The sequence below is a fragment of the Arabidopsis lyrata genome, assembly GCF_000004255.2.
Source record: "Arabidopsis lyrata subsp. lyrata unplaced genomic scaffold ARALYscaffold_1, whole genome shotgun sequence".
Classification (NCBI taxonomy): Eukaryota; Viridiplantae; Streptophyta; class Magnoliopsida; order Brassicales; family Brassicaceae; genus Arabidopsis; species Arabidopsis lyrata.
Window position 1 is genome coordinate 28,586,861 of NW_003302555.1, and position 18,084 is coordinate 28,604,944.

At 36.2% G+C, this 18,084-nt stretch overlaps 9 protein-coding genes across 12 annotated transcripts; 6 read left to right on the plus strand and 3 right to left on the minus strand.

Moving 5' to 3' along the window:
• Positions 1-2,407: 2,407 nt before the first annotated feature.
• Positions 2,408-4,069, minus strand: LOC9330507 (fatty-acid-binding protein 3, chloroplastic). 3 transcript variants are annotated; one of them, XM_021011533.1, is made up of 5 exons: positions 3,694-4,069; positions 3,361-3,465; positions 3,044-3,199; positions 2,739-2,953; positions 2,408-2,645 (listed from the first exon to the last, which is right to left on the minus strand). In XM_021011533.1, exons 1-5 carry the CDS (start codon positions 3,923-3,925, stop codon positions 2,487-2,489), a joined length of 867 nt encoding a protein of 288 aa, XP_020867192.1. In that variant the 5' UTR covers positions 3,926-4,069; the 3' UTR covers positions 2,408-2,486. The 3 variants fall into 3 exon arrangements, with proteins under 3 accessions (XP_020867192.1, XP_020867191.1, XP_020867193.1); XM_021011532.1 differs by having other exon boundaries at positions 3,361-3,486; positions 3,694-3,989; XM_021011534.1 differs by lacking the exon at positions 3,361-3,465 and having other exon boundaries at positions 3,694-3,989.
• A 63-nt stretch (positions 4,070-4,132) lies between these two features.
• On the plus strand, positions 4,133-6,102 carry LOC9330508 (mitochondrial inner membrane protease subunit 1). 2 transcript variants are annotated; one of them, XM_002891709.2, is made up of 4 exons: positions 4,133-4,393; positions 4,485-4,709; positions 5,575-5,685; positions 5,780-6,102. In XM_002891709.2, exons 1-4 carry the CDS (start codon positions 4,259-4,261, stop codon positions 5,813-5,815), a joined length of 507 nt encoding a protein of 168 aa, XP_002891755.1. In that variant the 5' UTR covers positions 4,133-4,258; the 3' UTR covers positions 5,816-6,102. The 2 variants fall into 2 exon arrangements, with proteins under 2 accessions (XP_002891755.1, XP_020867204.1); XM_021011545.1 differs by having other exon boundaries at positions 4,180-4,403.
• Positions 6,103-6,500: 398 nt separating this feature from the next.
• Positions 6,501-7,182, plus strand: LOC9327818 (17.6 kDa class I heat shock protein 3). Its single transcript, XM_021011547.1, has one exon. It carries the CDS (start codon positions 6,592-6,594, stop codon positions 7,063-7,065), a length of 474 nt encoding a protein of 157 aa, XP_020867206.1. The 5' UTR covers positions 6,501-6,591; the 3' UTR covers positions 7,066-7,182.
• A 199-nt stretch (positions 7,183-7,381) lies between these two features.
• On the minus strand, positions 7,382-7,500 carry LOC110224724. The gene has a single exon (XM_021011553.1). It carries the CDS (start codon positions 7,498-7,500, stop codon positions 7,390-7,392), a length of 111 nt encoding a protein of 36 aa, XP_020867212.1. The 3' UTR covers positions 7,382-7,389.
• A 120-nt stretch (positions 7,501-7,620) lies between these two features.
• On the plus strand, positions 7,621-8,021 carry LOC9327819. Its single transcript, XM_002891711.2, is given in 1 exon segment — positions 7,621-8,021. A coding segment is annotated over 1 exon segment (207 nt). The 3' UTR covers positions 7,828-8,021.
• Positions 8,022-8,093: 72 nt separating this feature from the next.
• LOC110224719 lies at positions 8,094-9,411 on the minus strand. The gene has a single exon (XM_021011538.1). The coding sequence runs from the start codon at positions 8,850-8,852 to the stop codon at positions 8,112-8,114; it is 741 nt and encodes a 246-aa protein (XP_020867197.1). The 5' UTR covers positions 8,853-9,411; the 3' UTR covers positions 8,094-8,111.
• Positions 9,412-10,677: 1,266 nt separating this feature from the next.
• LOC110224717 (putative F-box protein At1g53550) lies at positions 10,678-12,304 on the plus strand. The gene has a single exon (XM_021011505.1). The coding sequence runs from the start codon at positions 11,006-11,008 to the stop codon at positions 12,233-12,235; it is 1,230 nt and encodes a 409-aa protein (XP_020867164.1). The 5' UTR covers positions 10,678-11,005; the 3' UTR covers positions 12,236-12,304.
• A 1,029-nt stretch (positions 12,305-13,333) lies between these two features.
• Positions 13,334-14,775, plus strand: LOC9327820 (putative F-box protein At1g53550). Its single transcript, XM_021011506.1, is given in 2 exon segments — positions 13,334-13,922; positions 13,924-14,775. Coding segments are annotated over 2 exon segments (1,203 nt in total). The 5' UTR covers positions 13,334-13,508; the 3' UTR covers positions 14,713-14,775.
• Positions 14,776-16,008: 1,233 nt separating this feature from the next.
• On the plus strand, positions 16,009-17,075 carry LOC9327821 (putative F-box protein At1g53550). The gene has a single exon (XM_021011536.1). It carries the CDS (start codon positions 16,060-16,062, stop codon positions 16,876-16,878), a length of 819 nt encoding a protein of 272 aa, XP_020867195.1. The 5' UTR covers positions 16,009-16,059; the 3' UTR covers positions 16,879-17,075.
• Positions 17,076-18,084: the final 1,009 nt, after the last annotated feature.

An 18,084-nucleotide genomic window follows, 5' to 3' on the forward strand; every position in this document is an offset into this window, starting at 1 on the left:
GGGTTTCGAATTTTATTTAGATTTGTTCTCATTAGTTGAGCATTATTGTCTTCACCTACCCAGATTATTGAATTTTTTTTTCTTCTATTGCAAAATAACAAAAAAAATCCAGTTGTCCCCGAGTAAATCCAGATATCTGGCGGACAAAACTACACCATCTGACGATGGACAGTCAAGAGAATTGGATGATAAACATCATCACGCTCAATTTTTGATCTAATTATATTACTCATTCGTTTTGACTTGTCCCCGATCTAATTCTATTACTCATTCTATCTGAACTTGTTTCCGATCTAATTATATTACTCATTCGATATGAACTTGTCCCCGATCTAATTCTATTACTCATTCGATATGAACTTGTCCCCGATCTAATTCTATTACCCATTCAATCTTGAGCGTGATCTAATTCTATTACTCATTCGATATGAACTTGTCCCCGATCTAATTCTATTACCCATTCGATCTGAACTTGTACTCATTCGAAATGAACTTGTCCCCGAACTAATTCTATTATTCATTCGATATGAACTTGTCCCCGATCTAATTTTATTACTCATTCGATCTGAACTTGTCCTCGAACTAATTATATCACCCATTCAATCTGAATTTGTCCATGATCTAATTATATCACCCATTCAATCTGAATTTGTCTCTGATATAATATATTATTTAAATAACTGTGCAATATTTATTGCAGACCTGCTCCTTTTTTGGAAGCACCAAACGAAACTGTCTTGTCTCTGACACAGACTCTGTCCCAAGTCTGTCTCTGACACACACTCTGTCCCAATCAGGGGTATTTTGGTCCAGCATTCCACATGTGCTATTGGAATATGGTAGATTTTGAAAGTTTTTTGAGATTGTGGTAGATTTTGAATGCCACTTGTTGAAATGTGGTAGATTTTGTAATATTCCCTTAAACCTAAAGTTGATCTTTTTTGCATATTTCATTATTATTAATTTTCTTCTACTTTCGGTTTTAAAAATCATAATTTTACTATCTTTGACCAAGTGGAGCATTTTTAAGATAATTGTGTCATAAATAGGATCGGCCAAAGATTAATATAAATGTTGGTTCTATCCCCTGTTTAAAAAATCGCTAGTCCTAGTCGGACAGTGAGGGTGGGCCTAGCATCTAGCAAGAAAATCGGAGATAAAATGGGAATTAATCGGGGACTAGGTTTAAGGCTATTTAATATTTTAAAAACATATTAATCCATTATAAATAAGAAATTTATATAATCTTGTTTTTTAAATTACATTAAACACATGAAAACAAGAATTTAAGGTCAAACTTATGATTTTTATACAAATTATGAATATAAGTGGGACGTTTTGAATTTTAGATCCAAAAAAAGAAAGAAAAAAATGTAAAAAAAAAAATAAAAAAAATAGGGCTAGGCGCCGTCTAGGCGGACAAAAATCGGATCACCGATTTTTTTTACCGATTTGGACAAAATCGCCGCGATCTTCACCCGATCAACGCCTAATCAGCGGCTAGACGGCCGATTTTTAGAACAGGGGTTCTATCTATTTCGACCCGGCTTTGCATAAACATATAATAGGGGATTAATATGAAGATATATAACCAGCAAATATTTATTTAAATGATTTTTTTAATAATACAATTTTTAATAATATTTTAGATATGAAAAAGAAATATCATGAGTCAGAATTCAACAGAGGGGACATAATATTACAATTCACCACATGAATCATGCTATTTGTGTATGTATATTTTAGAGTTTTGACTGGAGGAGCCAAAATATCTCTACCAAGCAGATTTATTTTGTTTGTTCATTTATTTGAGTTACATATTATTAAAAAAAAAAATTTTATCAACAGCTTAAATTATTAATGCTCAATAGAGCTATTCCTGAGGTATTATTAAAAATATATGAACCACATATAATGATGGAAAAAATTAAAAAGGATCCCCATAAATAATTATAATTTCTGCACAACTCTATATTATTAGTGCAAAAGATAGAAAAATATTGATGAAAAAGACAATGTATCGTTATAACTTATAAATTATAATGTGTGATTGTGGTCCAGTGAGAGAAGAAGTTGCATGTGGTAAAGGGCACACCAAGAAAAGGACTCACTTGCTCAACGCCCAAACAACATAATTTCATTCATCTTCTCTTGTCTTCCACAATCATTTTTTTATTTCAATTTTACTTCTTACCTAACTTCCATTTTAATTGGCTGTTTGACTCACTATTTTGAACTACATGTAATATCTTTTTAGGATCAAGATCCATTTTAGTTTAGTTTGCTTTGATACCATGTTAATATTCACCACATTCCATCTTAAAAACAAATTGTTAATAAATAAAGTTTCACATGAGATTTCTGAGTATTAAATTGGTTCATGTTGGCTAACTTTACCTGGATAAGATTTAAGAAGATAACATAAACAGAGATTACTTAACAAATTGAAGATTCATGATATATACATTACAACATGGTCTTTACTTTTACACAAGGGTCATAGCTAATTGGTTAGCTACTGAGGATTTCAATGTAGGAGAAACTGGAGAATCCCCAAAGAACACATCGAACAGAGCAGATGTAACATTACCTGACTCGATTGTTGCATCCACATCCGTTGGCAATCCTTCCGAAGAAATAGAAACCTAACAAAAGAACCGACAAATATAATAAGCAAGCAACAATAAAAGATCCTGTGTAACAATTCAAGTAGCCAAAGGCTGAAAAAATGTGCTTACAAGCATTTTAGAAGTGTTGATCCAAGTCAAGAGTATGACACTTCCTTTGTTGAGAGGTCTGTTTTGGAAGATCCCGCGGAATGTAGAGAGAGCGGTTGTATCATCAGAAGATGGAGATTTGATTCTTGGGGAAATGGCTTCATCCAATGCATCCCAGAAGGTTTTACCATCAACATCTCTGACAAGAACAATCTGCAACGATTTCTCTGCTTGAGCTGCATCGACGAGCAGGAAAAAAGACTCAGGAGAGAAAGTGAGAGATCAAATGTGGATAAAGAAAGCTATCATCTTTAGCAATTCATTACCTTGAAAAATGGAACTAAACAGTGATGAATCTCTCTGGATCTCATCAGCAGACCGCCCTTTCCAAGCACTTAACCCGCTCAAGATAGATTCATTCACATAATAACCCGCAGCATAGACTTTGACACCGATGATAGCAAACTTTTTCTCCCTAAACCCTGAAATTTTTTGATGCATTTTCACAGATAGATTCATTGAAGGAAGTTTCATAGCAAGTTTATAAGCATTTCATCTACACAAGATCCCACATTGATGTATAAAACCGTTGCACAAAGTAACATTTTCGAAGCTAAAGAGTGCAGATATAGTCAAAACTAACCAGTGCCAAGCAAAGACAACGGGCTAGAACAACCAGGTAATGTCACTGATCTCTGAAACTTTACACTTGTAGCCGTTTCTTCAGCGTACTCGTCTACATTTCCAACTATACAAGTCACAGACCAAACTAAAATTGGGTTAAAACTCAAATGCATTACAATTCATTTCTAAAACTATTCCTTGCTAACTCTAACACTGTTTCTTCAAGCTCTACAAGAAAGAAGCACAAAGATCTTGTTTGTTTCAATTGCAATCTCCAAAGCAAAATCAGCTAAAATTTGCAAATCAAATTTAGTTTTTTCTGAAACAACAACAATAAAGGTCCAACCTTTACCTGAAGAAGCGGCGGATTTTACGATCACACGGGAAATTTCACTGCAATGTCGCTTTTTAAGCAACGAATTGCATCTTTGAGAAGAAACGTTGTTCCCAGTTTGAAGTACTGAAACTCGATTCGAGGATTTGCCGGGAAAATGATATATGGATTCAGCATTATCCCGATTCCGACAAGAACTGCGTAGAGAGACACACATTGCAAATGGAACAGCTGCAATAATCCCGTCCATGTTCAAAAACTCCGGCGATAAATCCTAAGTGTTCGAACTTTAGAACAAGAAGAGCCACTAGGCTCTGTAAATTAAACAAATCATCATCACAAATTCACTTTCGTTGTAATTAATGAAGAAAACATGTCGTTTTCAGTTTACGCGGCTCAACTACAGGTAGTTTTATCATTAGTAAGTAAAAAACACATTAAAAGGTCAAAATTTGGTGTCGTTTAGAATTTTGAATAACCAACTGCGTGTCGTTTTGAGTCTAGAGTCGACTAGGTTCGCTACCTTCGTCGTCTTCGGCCTTTTTCTGCTACTTCTGACGAGATTCGCTTCTCCGAGAGAGAGATGAGTATGAGATTGTTGAGTTTTCTGAAGCAATGGCGTGGAACAGCGAAAGAAGCGTTCGAGAATGTATCAATCGTCGCCAAGTTTCTCTGTTTGCTTCATGTCACTGATCGTTACATAATCTCCACGACTCACGTCTGTAATTGTTTGTAACCTAAACGAAATTGAATCTATTTCTCTTTCGTATTCTCCAAGAAAACTGATTCCTTTATATTTGGGGTTTCAGGTTCACGGACCGAGCATGCTTCCGACGCTTAATCTAACCGGCGATGTAATTTTGGCGGAACATTTATCACATCGGTTTGGTAAGATTGGGCTCGGTGACGTTGTATTGGTTCGATCTCCTAGAGACCCAAAGAGGATGGTGACAAAGCGAATCTTGGGTTTAGAAGGCGATAGACTCACTTTCTCTGCTGACCCATTGGTCGGTGATGCCTCGGTCAGCGTTTTGGTATGAACATTGAGCAATCTCTCTACTAAAAATTCAATCTTTTGTTGCATTTGGTTAAAAATGATGGAATTTGCAAATTTCTACGGTTTAGGGGTTTATCTGTGTGTGATTGATGATTTGGGATGGTTTAGAAGGTGAGGCATTGCTAGAAACTGGTTTCGATTAAAGTCGATTTCAGAGTAGCTCTAGGGTTTATAGTTTTATGAGATAGAATGTGCTAATTTTCTAGGGTTTAGGGTTTATCTGTGTATAACTGATGATTTGGGATTGTCTAGAATGTGAATTATTGTTGCTTACTGGTTTCGATTAAAGCCGATTTCGTGGTAGCCATAGCATTAAGGGTTTAAGGTAAAAAAGAAGATGGAATTTGCAAATTTCTAGGTTTAGGGTGTCTGTGTATGATTGATAATTTGGGATGGTCTAGAGTGTGAAGCATTGCTGGTTATTGCTTCGATTAAAGCCGATTTTTGAGTAGTTATAGCATTTAAGGTTTAAGGTAAAAGAAGATTGAATATACAAATTTAGCTTTCAGGGTTTCTCTGTGTATCATTGATGATTTGGAATGGTCATGGTCTAGATGGTAAGCATTGCTAGTTACTGGTTTCTGTTAAAGTCGATTCCAGAGTAGTTATCGCATTAAGGGTTTTTGGTAAAAAGATGCATGTTGCAATTTTCTAGGGTTTAGGGTTGATCTGTGTATGATTGATGATTTGGGATGCTCTAGAATGGGAATGATTGCTAGTTATTGGTTTCGATTAAAGTCGATTTCAGAGTAGTTATAACATCTAGGCTTTCTGCTGTTTAATTCTGTTTTTAACACCAAAGCTTGTATGATGAAAGGGTTCTGTGTTTAATTTTGTAATAGGTTCCAAAAGGTCATGTTTGGATTCAGGGAGATAACTTATATGCTTCAACGGATTCACGTCATTTTGGACCTATACCTTACAGTCTCATTGAAGGAAAAGCTCTTCTTCGGGTAACTCTTTCTAATCTGATAGTCTTTTCTTCAAATTTCTAGCTGTGAAACAGTGACAATAATCTCCTCCTTAACCATCTGTTTGCTTCTCTAGGTCTGGCCACCAGAATACTTTGGGTCATTGAGATGACGATCAGATACATACACATTCAGGTAATCAGGTTGTCTCTCAGCGGTATCGGCTTCGTCAGCATAAAGATGCGTTAAGAGATTACTCCAGCGATTTTGTTGCACTGTAACTCATACTCATGCGAGTAATGTATCATTCAAATTTCGATAAGATCATGAAAGTGGGATAAGGATTCCGTCTAGTCTCCTTTTCGGCACTGATAGAGGAAAGCCATGGTCCTGACATTGTTTCTAATACCTAAAACTACAATATATAAATGTTAAGTATCATAGTGTTAGATCGAAAAAGCTGGTGCGTTATCGGATTATAATTGTGTCCTTGATACAAAGTTTTAGATGTTTTGATTCATTTGGGGGCCGAAGCCAATTGTTCAATGTTCACAACAACAACAACAACATTAAAAAAAAAAAAAAAAGAGTCAACCATATAGCCGAAATCATTAATGGGCCTTGTAGCCCAAAAAAACAAAAACGGCAAGGCGTTCACTCGCAGACCTGATGCATTGCACGTCGTCTCAACCTCAACACCAGAAACTTCTTGAAAGCACTTGAGAAGTCTGGTAAAGTCGTAAGATCCCTGATTTTTCAAGAAAACACCATTGATCAAAATGATATTTCAAGAAACTTGCAGAACTCTCTCATCTTTTCCATACTCTCTCCCTATAAATATGTGAGGACTCATAGGCGTTTGAATCAACAAAGAGCAAAGAGTTCATAGCAAAGCAAAACTTTGAAACAGAGCAAACGCAAATAGTAACCACAAGAGGAAGTGAAACGATGTCTCTAATTCCAAGCATCTTCGGAGGAAGAAGAACGAACGTTTTCGATCCATTCTCTCTAGACGTATGGGATCCATTCGAAGGATTCTTGACGCCGTCAGGATTGGCAAACGCACCGGCTAAGGATGTGGCAGCGTTCACTAACGCCAAAGTTGATTGGAAGGAGACACCTGAGGCGCACGTGTTCAAGGCGGACTTACCGGGGCTAAAGAAAGAAGAGGTGAAGGTGGAGGTTGAAGATGGCAACATCCTTCAGATAAGCGGAGAGAGGAGCAATGAGAATGAAGAGAAGAATGACAAGTGGCACCGTGTGGAGCGGTCTAGTGGGAAGTTCATGAGGAGGTTTAAGCTACCGGAGAATGCGAAGATGGAAGAAATCAAGGCCAGTATGGAGAATGGTGTGTTGTCGGTTACCGTGCCTAAAGTGCCAGAGAAGAAGCCTGAGGTTAAGTCCATTGATATCTCCGGTTAAAGGTGAATGTTTAAGACCAAAAAATGTGTGATTGTAGTGAAATAATTGGTGTGTGTGATTTTCCTGTAATCTTTGTATCATTTTCATCAAATCTTAATAAGAGTGTGTTTTGAAACAGATGCCCCTTGCCTTGGTTTACCTTCTTGGATTGTCTCAACTACTATAAGAACATGAGGACTAAATAGACAATTAAAAACATTAGAGGTACATTTTGGAAATTTTCCAGAGTCTTGGGTCCTTTCACAGAATACAAAGATAGGCTAAAAATAGGTCAAAGGGTAAATTTGACAATTCGAAATACTGAAGGTCTTCTTCATCAAGCGCTTATAAATAAACATCGCCGCAATTAGGGTTAAATCCAAGTGCCTTTGAGAGATCAGAGCAGCGAGATCCAATGCTGTTCTTGTTCCGTTGCGGGCATAAATCGAAACCCATTGATCTTTTCTTTGTTTCCTCTTGCAAAGAATCTTCTTTATTGCAAATCGGAAGAAAAGATCTCACATTTCTTTGATCAAGAACCAAACTGTTTTATCGTTTTTTCCTTTTCCTATAGTTATGGTTTTGTTTGTGATACGGCCGATCCAAATGGATTCTTGCATCTTCATGTTAGTTCCCAATTTCACCCGGCCAAGATTTATATACAATGTAGTGGAGCAGTCTCTCCCTTTTTATGATTTTCTACATGTTTATTTTGTCATGTCTTAAATCAGAGATCCTGCCCTAAATGTTATTCGTCATTTCTTTAGAATTTTTTGTCCGTAAACAGATTTCTTAATAGTAAGTATTCTTTTTATTGTTTTGTTTGATTCACTGACCAAACAATGTTGTTAAGTTCCGATGTCTGAGTTATTTATGTAGCATTCTCGATCTTAAAAACATAACTGTTGATTATGGGCTTAAAGTTTTGTAAATCTCCAATGGATAGATGCTTCTATGAAAGAAAAGATTGTTTTTAATGAATCTTTATATGAAGCATAACTTTGACGATTGGTTTTTTTTTTTTCATGCTTGCTTTTTTTTTTGTGCACCAAATATATTATAAAAGCTCAACCAATGTTCTGACCATAAAAACTGAGACAATGCTTAGCTAAGGTATCGGCCACAACATTAGATGACCGAGGAATAAACCGACAAAGGAAACTAGAGAACGAGCTTATACTAATAAAGATATCCGCCAATACGCCATGAATTTCCAAAATAACGGATCGAGAGTTGATTGCTCCGACCAGTTGTTGACAATCAGACTCCAACGGGAAGTGATCCACTCCTGAACTGACTGCCTCCAGAATTGCAGCTCTACCGGCCAAGCATTCGGCCATAAGAGGTGAAGAAACATTCTCACAAATTGCAGAGTGAGAGACGGAAGAGGTGGTACCAGCCTCCGTGGAAGAAGAAACCCATCCAAGCCCTGCCACTTTTAAATCAGCCCGCCAAGCAGCATCAGACCTGCAGGACACACCATGCCAAACCAGAGGATGGCAAACCCTAGTAGGCGCTGGGGCTGAAAGAGGAGGATCCCCGAAAGTCTTTTGCTGAGCATGACTCCACTCTTTAGCATCAACAATCGCCTTAAGGCATGTCTCCTGCGCCGAAAAGAAACGATTACTGAACACCTTTTGATTCCTGGTCTTCCACAGATTCCAACAAATCCAAGGGCCAAGAGGACACCAGCTGACCCCCGAGGGAGGTAAGCATATCAGCTGGTTGGCAGCCAAGAGGCCAGACCGTACACAAACCATATTAATACTGGTTTCATGCTTGCTTTGTTGAGCACGCCTTTGTGTCATAGATATTTCAGTGGGTATGGACTAAGTGGCATTCTCTTCTTTTTTGACAATGGTAGAAAAAATAATGTGATCATGTCAACAGTGCCGGCTTGAGCTTTTGATAGACCCCGGGGCAAATTGACAAAAACAAAAACAGAGTCCTATTATATAAAAAAAAAAAGCGTTTACACAAATAAAAAACAAAAAAACAACGTTCACATAGACAAAGCAACAAATGTAAACTTTGTGCTCTCCTCTGTTTCTTGTTAGCCTTGACGTCTTGTAAGATTTTTGTAGCTTTTCCATCTCCATGAATATAGACCTTTACATCCTTTTGAACCTGAAAATAAAACAATAACCAGTAGTCATTCCCAAAAGATATAAACGATCACTCGATACGATTTTTTCGAGCTTTAGTCGACGCAAAATCATGAATAATAGTTTCAGAATCAATGCTCTCCAATATATTCTTTTCGATGCACAAAATAGCTAAACCATTCAACCTTTCTTGAGACATCGAAGATCTTAGATAATTTTTCAACAACTTTAATTTAGAAAAGCTTCTCTCCGCCGAAGCCACTGTCACCGGTATAGTTAACATGATTCGATATGCAATTGAAACATTTGGATAACAACCAATATCTTCAACAAACTCAAGAATTGCATTAGGTTCCATAGACACATCAGGTAAAGTCGTTTGAAGCATTCATTTCTCTTTGAGGCCCTTTTTCAACCAACACATCTCTCATTTTATTATCAAGGTTTTCCCAATACTTAGGATCAAACTTATCAACAAGAGAACTTGGGTTTTCACAAACATTCAAATTTTCAACATTAGATGCATTAACCACATTATCATGCTCACTCAAGTGACTAACGTCATCATCAAAATGATTATTTGATTGAGAAACATTATTTATACCAGTAGATACTGAATTTTCATTTGGACTTGCTCTTGTCACAAATTTATCTAAAGAGCCTCTTAGTGATTGAACAAACAATTCATCTTGTTTTCTTTTTTTTCTTTTCTGACATCCAGGCTTTTGTCCCGTCATGATGCAATCTAAATGCAAAGCAAAGAAGAATAGCACCTTGATTTTGAAGAATGAATCTGATTTTTTGAATGCCAAAAGAACAATGTAAACCTGAAAGATATTCAGTGACCAGTTGTTAGTGACTAGTGAAGTGAGTTCCAGTTTTAGGAAACACAAGTTTAGAAAAAGCAGAGCAAAATTCAAGCAGAACATGAGTTCAAACAGAGCAAAAATACAATAAAAACCGAAAATTGAAAACTTACATAAACAGAGCCAGAGAACTTGAACTGAATTGACTATTGTATAAGATCCAAAACGAAATCATTCATTGTTGTCTCTTGAGTCTTGATCCGTGAACACTTGCTAGAAAAGAGATTCAATCACGTCAAAGAGACGTTGTGAGAACTGAGAAGGTGAAAAGTTTTGTGAGAACATTAATCGTTTATTGGTGTAAACCATTGCTCTTAAGTAAACAAAATTTGGCCCAATAAATCAATTAATTGTTGGGCTAAAGTAAATCAACATTTTGGCCCAATTAAAAAAAAAAAATGTTACGTTTAGAAAGAAATTCAGAAATTTTATGGACCCTTTTTAATTAAATTTTTTTTTCCTACGAAGATTTACTTTTTTTCTGCTATGCTAACAAACAAACAAAAAAATTTGTGGGCCCCCTTATTTTGTGGGCCCCTGGTGGCTGCACTCTCTGCCCTCCTAGTTAAGCCGGCACTGCGTGTCAAAGCTCAAATATATGAATTGGTAAATAAAGAGAATGTTTAAACAAACATGTTTTGAAATTAGCATTAGTTTAATCTAACTATGTAAGAAATCCTATGGACGTTTTTTCACATGAATTTATCATTAAATTGCGAGGATCTGAATGGAGATGCTATGAAAACTAGAGCATCACTCTATTGCGAGAATCTGAATGTAGACGCTAAATTATATAATTAATTGTAGGAATGGGCCTACAATTATGGGCTTATATTTATTGAGTAGATTTCGGGCCCTATTAAAGCCCAACTACTTTCCTAATTCCATGATTTACAATTTGCGTTCATGTTATCTTCCCCTATTTAAGGACCCAAAAGAAAAGAAGAAGCGGACAGTTTCTCTATTTTTTTTTCTAGGGCTTCATCTATCATGATGACGAGTAAACTTGACCAGCAAGTCACCAAGAATAACCTAACCGTGTCCAGACCCAATAAACGATCTTCAAGCTGTGGAAGAGAAGTAGAACGCTTTGATCCAATTCCCGTTGATCTCGTCATCAATATCTTGTCAAGGTTGTCTCAAAAATTTATAGTAAGGTGTCGTTGTGTATCAAAGCTTTGGTCATCCATAATTCGCCGTCCAAATTACAACCAATTGTTCCCGATCAAGTCCATGGATTTGGCTCCACCGCAGCTTCTTTTCGTCTACAAAGTTGCAGAAGAGTTGTTATTCAATTCTTCACCTCAACCTCACAATCCGAATATGAACTCGTCTCTTGTAGCCACCCTTCGTCGGAGGACTTCTAGTACAAATTTCTCTAAATTTAGTGGCCATGTCCGTGGACTGGTCTGTCGTCAGCATGCTGAAGGAAATTACACATTTGCAGTGATTACTAATCCCATCACAGGAGAGTCTTTAACCCTACCCAAACTGAGAATGGTAGGATGTAACTCAGAGAGGAATAACGGAAAAGTAAGATATTATTTTGGGTATGATCCAATCGACAAACAGTTTAAGGTATTGCGGATTACCTGGTTGCGTTGCGGCGAACGCGAGTCGTGTGGGGAGTATCAAGTTCTGGCATTAGGGACTGGAAATCTTTCATGGCGAAAGATCCAATGTTGCACACTTCATTATCCTCTAGAAGGAAATGGTATATGGATCAATGGTGTTTTGTATTATCCAGCAGGGTTCAACAACGGAAAATATACTGTAGTTTGCTTTGATGTTAGGTCTGAGAAATTCAGCTTTATTAATATTGATAATTACATGGCACTAAAGATGGTATATCCCGTGAGTTCCACTTTGATCGACTACAAGGGTAAATTAGGTGCTTGTAGTTTTGATATTAACAATAATGTTTTTGAGTTGTGGGTTTTAGAGGATGCGGAGGAACATAAATGGTTAAAGCATATCTACCAAATGCCCCATCAATGGCTGAATGAAACGAGACATGATTTACGCCTTGCTGGAATGGTTTCTAGTGGTGAAATTGTGTTGTTCCCAGACTATACAAGAGATATTTTCTTCATCTATTACTACAATCTCGAGAGCAACATTATCACAAGAGTAAGACTTGAAGTTCCAGTATTAGGAAAGTTCAACTATTGTAGAGTTTACACATTTATAAACTTTGTAGAGGCTGTGACACTTATCTAAGTGTTTACTTCTCCCAAAGACACAAACAGTCTTTTGTCTTCTCTTGTTCTTGTGCGTCTTTTCAGTCTTTTTTTTTTTTTTTAATAATTTTCTTATTTATCTGCTTAAATCTCAATCTTGAAAACTTAAATTGTGTATCTTGAATTGTGTCCACTTAAGTTGTGAAATTAGAACTCCAAGAAGAACCAGATACATGTTCAATGTTATCTGGCTATTCAAAAAGATGAATGAATTCACGCAGATTGTATTTTACATATGAAACCTCTATAAATTAATAATGTTGGGACTGCAAAATTCTATTAATTTATAGAGTTATTAATTTATTGATAAATTAATAAATATTAATTTATAGAGAGTTTCCCTAATTATGCAACTTTTTAATTTTTTTTTTTGTCAACAGCTTAAATAAAATGGATGCTTAAAAGAGCCATTCCTGGGGAATGTTGTTTACATAAGTGATATGATGCGGTTCGGTACGAATTTTTCGTGCCAAATTATCCGCTTTTACATTTGCGCTACGCGGAATTAAAGATAAAAAAAAATTAGAGAATTCTTCTTTGTCACTCTTCAAATCTTCCAAATACACTGAGAAGGCCGGCCATTCGGTTGGGGAAGACACCATCTTCACCAAATCTGAACAGTCTGTAAAGAAAGCTACATCTCGGTTATAAGATTTTCTTCATAATATAAAATATCTTTCTAGAACCAATTACAAGTAAAAAATAATTATTATGTCTACAAAATAATTAATCTTATTGATACAGTAAAAATAATAGAATTAAACTCAAACAAGAACTAATGCGAATTTAAGCAAAAAAAAAATAATACTAGAATTATATTTCATTGAAGTTTTTTACATAATATATATATATATATATATATATATATATATATATATATATAGTTGACATATTTATACAATTATTAATTTATGATATTGAAAAGACCATATGTTTACATAGGATTTTTTAAAAAATTATTATTGTATTAATTTATCGATTTGTATTAATTTATCGATTAGATGAATGAATTCACGCAGATTGTATTTTACATATCTAAACAAATGTGATGTTTCAAAGTTCAAACTGTAAGCCCGGATCTGAGGAAGGTATTGGGGCCTAAATATAAAGGCCCAACTTATGGAGCTTGGGTGCAGCATCCGCTAGAAGACAGAGTCTTCCAATTCCTTGATATTTTAGGAATTATTATTCCATATCTTTTGTTCAGATTGGGGACACCATCACAGAGCCAAAATCTAGGGTTTTCATTCATCATGAGAAAACATGAGCAGCAAGTCATCGAGGATGACCTAACCGTAGCCGGATCCAATAAACGATCTTCAACATCTGGAGAAGAAACATGTTACTCTGATCCAATTCCCGTTGATCTCGTCATCAATATCTTGTCGAGATTGTCTCTGGAGTGTATTGCAAGGTGTCGTTGTGTATCGAAACTGTGGTCGTCCATAATCCGCCGTCCAAATTACAACCTGTTGTTCCCGCTCAAGTCTCCGGCTACACCGCGGCTTCTTTTCGTCTTCAAAGTTCCAGGAGAGTTGTTATTCAACGCTTCACCTCAGCATTTCAATCCGGATAGGCACTCGTCTCTTGTAGCCACCTCTCTTCAGAAGACTACTTGTAACACAAGTTTCTTTCAATTATGTCGCCCTGTCCACGGACTGGTATGTTGTCAGCATGCATATCGAAGAGAACTATTCATCTGCGGTGATTTCTAATCCCATCACAGGAGAGTATTTAGCCTTACCCAAACTGAGAATGAAGGGGGTGAATTCAGAGACGAGAATTGGAAAAGTAAGTTATTCTTTTGGGTATGATCCGATCGACAAACAATTCAAGGTATTGCGTATCACATTGTTGCCTAGGGACTCACAGTGGTGGTATAGTGAGTATCAAGTTCTGACATTAGGGCTTGGAAATCTTTCATGGAGAAAGATCCAATGTTGCACACCTCATTATATTCTAGAAGATTATGGTATATGCATCAATGGTGTTTTGTATTATCCCGCAAGGCTTAATACCGGAAAATCTACCATGGTTTGCTTTAATGTTAGGTCTGAAAAATTCAGTTTTACTGATATTGATAAAGACGTGTCAATAGTGACCTATCTCTTTGTTAGTGTCATCGACTACAATGGTAAGTTAGGTGTTTGTATTTCTGATCATCTCCATAATTTTGAGTTGTGGGTTTTAGAGAATGCGGAGGAACATAAATGGTCAAAGCATATCTACAAAATGCCACATTTGGGCGTCTTAGAATGTGCTGGAATGATTGCAAGTGGTGAAATTGTGTTGTACCCAAGATTTAGTGCTTATACAAGATATCCTTTCCTCTACTTCTACAATCTGGAGAGGAACATTATTACAAGAGTAACACTTCAAGTTCCAATACGTAAACAGTTAACTTATGGTAGATTTTACACATTTTCAAATTTTGTAGAGGATGTGACGCTTATCTAGGTGTTTAATTACTCTTTCTCCCAGACAGACCTAATCACATTTATCTATCTTAATTTGTTTCTCTTTTTTTCTTGTGGGTCTTTTAAGTTTTTTTGAAGATATCTATGGAACTCTGCAAAGGGAAAGAAAAATCATGACTGTATTCAAACCTCTGCATAACCAAAGCTTAATGTCTAACAATGTTCAAATAAGCTTTTGATTTTATTGCAAACACAGCTCAATTTTGAGACATTACAGAAAACAATAATGTTTTAGTTGCGTCTTTTCCCCCAATGATCCACTAGAAATTATGGCAATTGTAGGAACAACACCTTGTAAAAGTAATGAGATCTTTACAAAATGTTGTGAAATTAGCATGAAGAGTTGAAGACACTTTAAGAACTCCAAGAAGAAGAACCAGATACATATGTTTGTATTAATCTGGCTATTCAAAAAGATGAAAAAATTCATGTAGATTGTATTTCACATATATACATTGAATACCATTGTGGTTAGATTTTCGCGTGGGATAGAGTTTCATGAGCTGCTCGATACTAGGAGCGACGATATTCTTTTTTCAAGGAAAGAAAATTTTGGCTGAATCTTTCTTCTTGTTGCTTGCTAAGAACAAATTAAAATGTCTTCTTTCGAAACAGAATGATATAGCCTTCTAGAAGATATGATCGCACGTGTGAAGGGAGGTCACGTGTGAAGCGATGAGCTGGAGAATTAAGCCACTTGCAGTAACGGTGACGGAAGATGACGGGAGAAGCTGTTAACACTGTTTATCTTCTATAAAAGAGCTGCGTGTGAGCTCACACTTTTTTTATGCAAAAGTTGTTATTGTTGTATTTCTTCTAGAACTTTCTGGTTGCTTCCCTCATCGTTTTGCTGGAGAATCTCTTCTCGAGACTCTTGCAGGTGAGAAGTTGTTATCGCGTTTTAGGAACGTTGTAACAAGTTATCCTTATGAAATCGATTTGAACTTTCTTATTGATTTCTCGTTATCACAGAACCGAGACTATAGCTGTGATCCAAAAACCAAAATCTAGCGTGTCCTTTAATCCAACCACACCGAGGTGTTCTTCAATCTCTGGAGAAAAAAACCGTAGCCTGTTGATTTCTTCATCAATATTTATGTAGATTGTATTTTACCTTTTACATAAATAAACAAGAAGAATGCATGTATCAGGCTAATTGGGGCCAGAAATGAGTGAGTAGAGCTATTGGGCCTTAATAAAGCCCAAGTTATGGAAGACTGAGAAGGAGGCAAGGAGCAACCACTTTGCAGAAATATATGATTCCACGATAAAAAGAAAATCAATAAGCACACCACTACAGAGCCAAAATCTAGGGTTTTAATTCATCATGAGAAAACGTAAGCAGCAAGTTTACAAGGATAACCTAATCGTAGCCAGATCCAATAAACGATCTTCAACATCTGGAGAGGAAACATGTTACTTTGATCCGATTCCCGTTGATCTCATCATCAATATCTTGTCGAGATTGCCTCTGGAGTGTATTGCGAGGTGTCGTTGTGTATCCAAACTGTGGTCGTCCATAGTTCGCCGTCCAAATTACAACCTGTTGTTCCCGTTCAAGTCTCCGGCTACACCGCGGCTCCTTTTCGCGTTCAAAGTTTCAGAAGAGTTGTTATTCAACTCTTCACCTCAGCCTCACAATCCGTGTAGGAACTTGTCTCTTGTAGCCACCTCTCTTCAGAGGACTTCTAGCGCAAATTTCTTTAAGTTTTGTCGCCCTGTCCACGGATTGGTCTGTCGCCAACATATCGAAAATAACTATTCAGTGGCGGTAATTTCTAATCCCATCACAGGAGAGTCTTTCACTTTACCCAAACTGAGAATGGAGGGGATGAATTCAGAGAGGAGAAATGGAAAAGTAAGATATTCTTTTGGGTATGATCCGATCGAAAAACAATTCAAGGTATTGCGTATCACATGGTTGCGTAGCGGCTCACACGAGCGGTCTAGTGAGTATCAAGTTCTAACGTTAGGGTTTGGAAATCATTCATGGAGAAAGATCCAATGTCGCATAGTTCATTATCCACTAGAAGATAATGGTATATGCATCAATGGAGTTTTGTATTATCCCGCAAGGCTCAGTACCGGAAAACATACCAAATGCCCCATTTGTATAGATTTACTTATGCAAGTGTTGCTGGAATGATTGATAGTGGCGAAATTGTGTTTTACCCTCGGTGTACACAAGATCCTTTCTTCATCTTTTTACTACAACCTCGAGAGCAACATTCTCACAAGAGTAAAACTTGAAGTTTCACTATTGTTTATTGGGTGTGATGTTCACGCATTTACAAACTATGTAGAGGATCTTAAGCTTATGTAAGTGTTTACTTCTATTCAAAAAGAACTTATATATCTTTGTCCTTTGTGTTTCTTGCGTGTCTTGACTATTTATTCAATCCTCTGCTTGGTTACAAAAGGAGAGGAAACACAAAGTCAGTTTCTGCGTTATTTACATGAACAAATTAGGTTTTGATGCCTTTTTTGTGGCCTAACCTTGCTGAAAACAAGAAGGAAGTTGATCTTTGAGTTATCAAATTATTCTCTCTAACAAAAACCTTTGCAGAAACGGTACTCCATCTCGAGATGCTGAGCATCTCTATTAGGAGTTTCTCACATGGTTTTTCATTAATAAAAAAACAAAAAATAATAATAAAGGAGTAGAGAGATTGAGAAACGTTTCTATGCAGAAAAATCCTAGAAACTGTTGTCTACACATGTCATATTTTAATAGGTTAAATAATTACTTTCTGAATAATTATTTAAATAAATAATAAGATTATATGATAATTATTAAAATACATTATTTTGAGAAACTCCTACAGTTTCTACTGATAAAGATGGCTTAAAATTTCACACGTTCTTATTTAAATACGCGCATTCGAAAATGTTATTGTAAATTTAAATGAGAAAAATGTCATATAAATCATCAGTTGTTCATTTTCGTTGTTGAAAGCATGAACTCTGTACCTAGTGATTAAAATGCTCAATTTTATGTTGATTTTCAATTTAATCACAAATTCTTGTTGACAAAGCCAATTGAGGCACAAAATCGGAATCGAAAGAAGAAAATTGAACTTTTTAATCACCAAATGCAGAATTCATGCTTTAAATCAACGAAAATTTGTGATTTAAGTGAAAGTCAACATAAAATTGAGCATTTTAATCACCAGATGCATAGTTCATGCTTTAAATCATCGAAAATTGATTCATATATACAATGATTCAAATGATAAATTGGTGGTTAATGATTCATATATATTTCCTATCAAAAAAATGATTCATATATACAAATGGGTCACATTAAGTATTGGGCCCCTAATAAAGCCCAACTTGTGGATCGTGGTCGAGG

Bases quoted from the DNA above. Each gene is read 5' to 3' on its own strand.
- LOC9330507 (XM_021011532.1), bottom strand. From the start codon at position 3,925: ATGGACGGGATTATTGCAGCTGTTCCATTTGCAATGTGTGTCTCTCTA. The intron at 3,487-3,693 runs GTAAAGGTTGGA...ACCCAATTTTAG, and splicing joins AAAATCCGCCGCTTCTTCAG to TTTGGTCTGTGACTTGTATA. The intron at 3,200-3,360 runs GTTAGTTTTGAC...AAAAAATTTCAG, and splicing joins GTTGTCTTTGCTTGGCACTG to GGTTTAGGGAGAAAAAGTTT.
- LOC9330508 (XM_002891709.2), top strand. From the start codon at position 4,259: ATGAGTATGAGATTGTTGAGTTTTCTGAAGCAATGGCGTGGAACAGCG. The intron at 4,394-4,484 runs GTCTGTAATTGT...TTGGGGTTTCAG, and splicing joins ACATAATCTCCACGACTCAC to GTTCACGGACCGAGCATGCT. The intron at 5,686-5,779 runs GTAACTCTTTCT...TTGCTTCTCTAG, and splicing joins AAGGAAAAGCTCTTCTTCGG to GTCTGGCCACCAGAATACTT.
- LOC9327818 (XM_021011547.1), top strand. From the start codon at position 6,592: ATGTCTCTAATTCCAAGCATCTTCGGAGGAAGAAGAACGAACGTTTTC.
- LOC110224724 (XM_021011553.1), bottom strand. From the start codon at position 7,500: ATGGGTTTCGATTTATGCCCGCAACGGAACAAGAACAGCATTGGATCT.
- LOC110224719 (XM_021011538.1), bottom strand. From the start codon at position 8,852: ATGACACAAAGGCGTGCTCAACAAAGCAAGCATGAAACCAGTATTAAT.
- LOC110224717 (XM_021011505.1), top strand. From the start codon at position 11,006: ATGATGACGAGTAAACTTGACCAGCAAGTCACCAAGAATAACCTAACC.
- LOC9327821 (XM_021011536.1), top strand. From the start codon at position 16,060: ATGAGAAAACGTAAGCAGCAAGTTTACAAGGATAACCTAATCGTAGCC.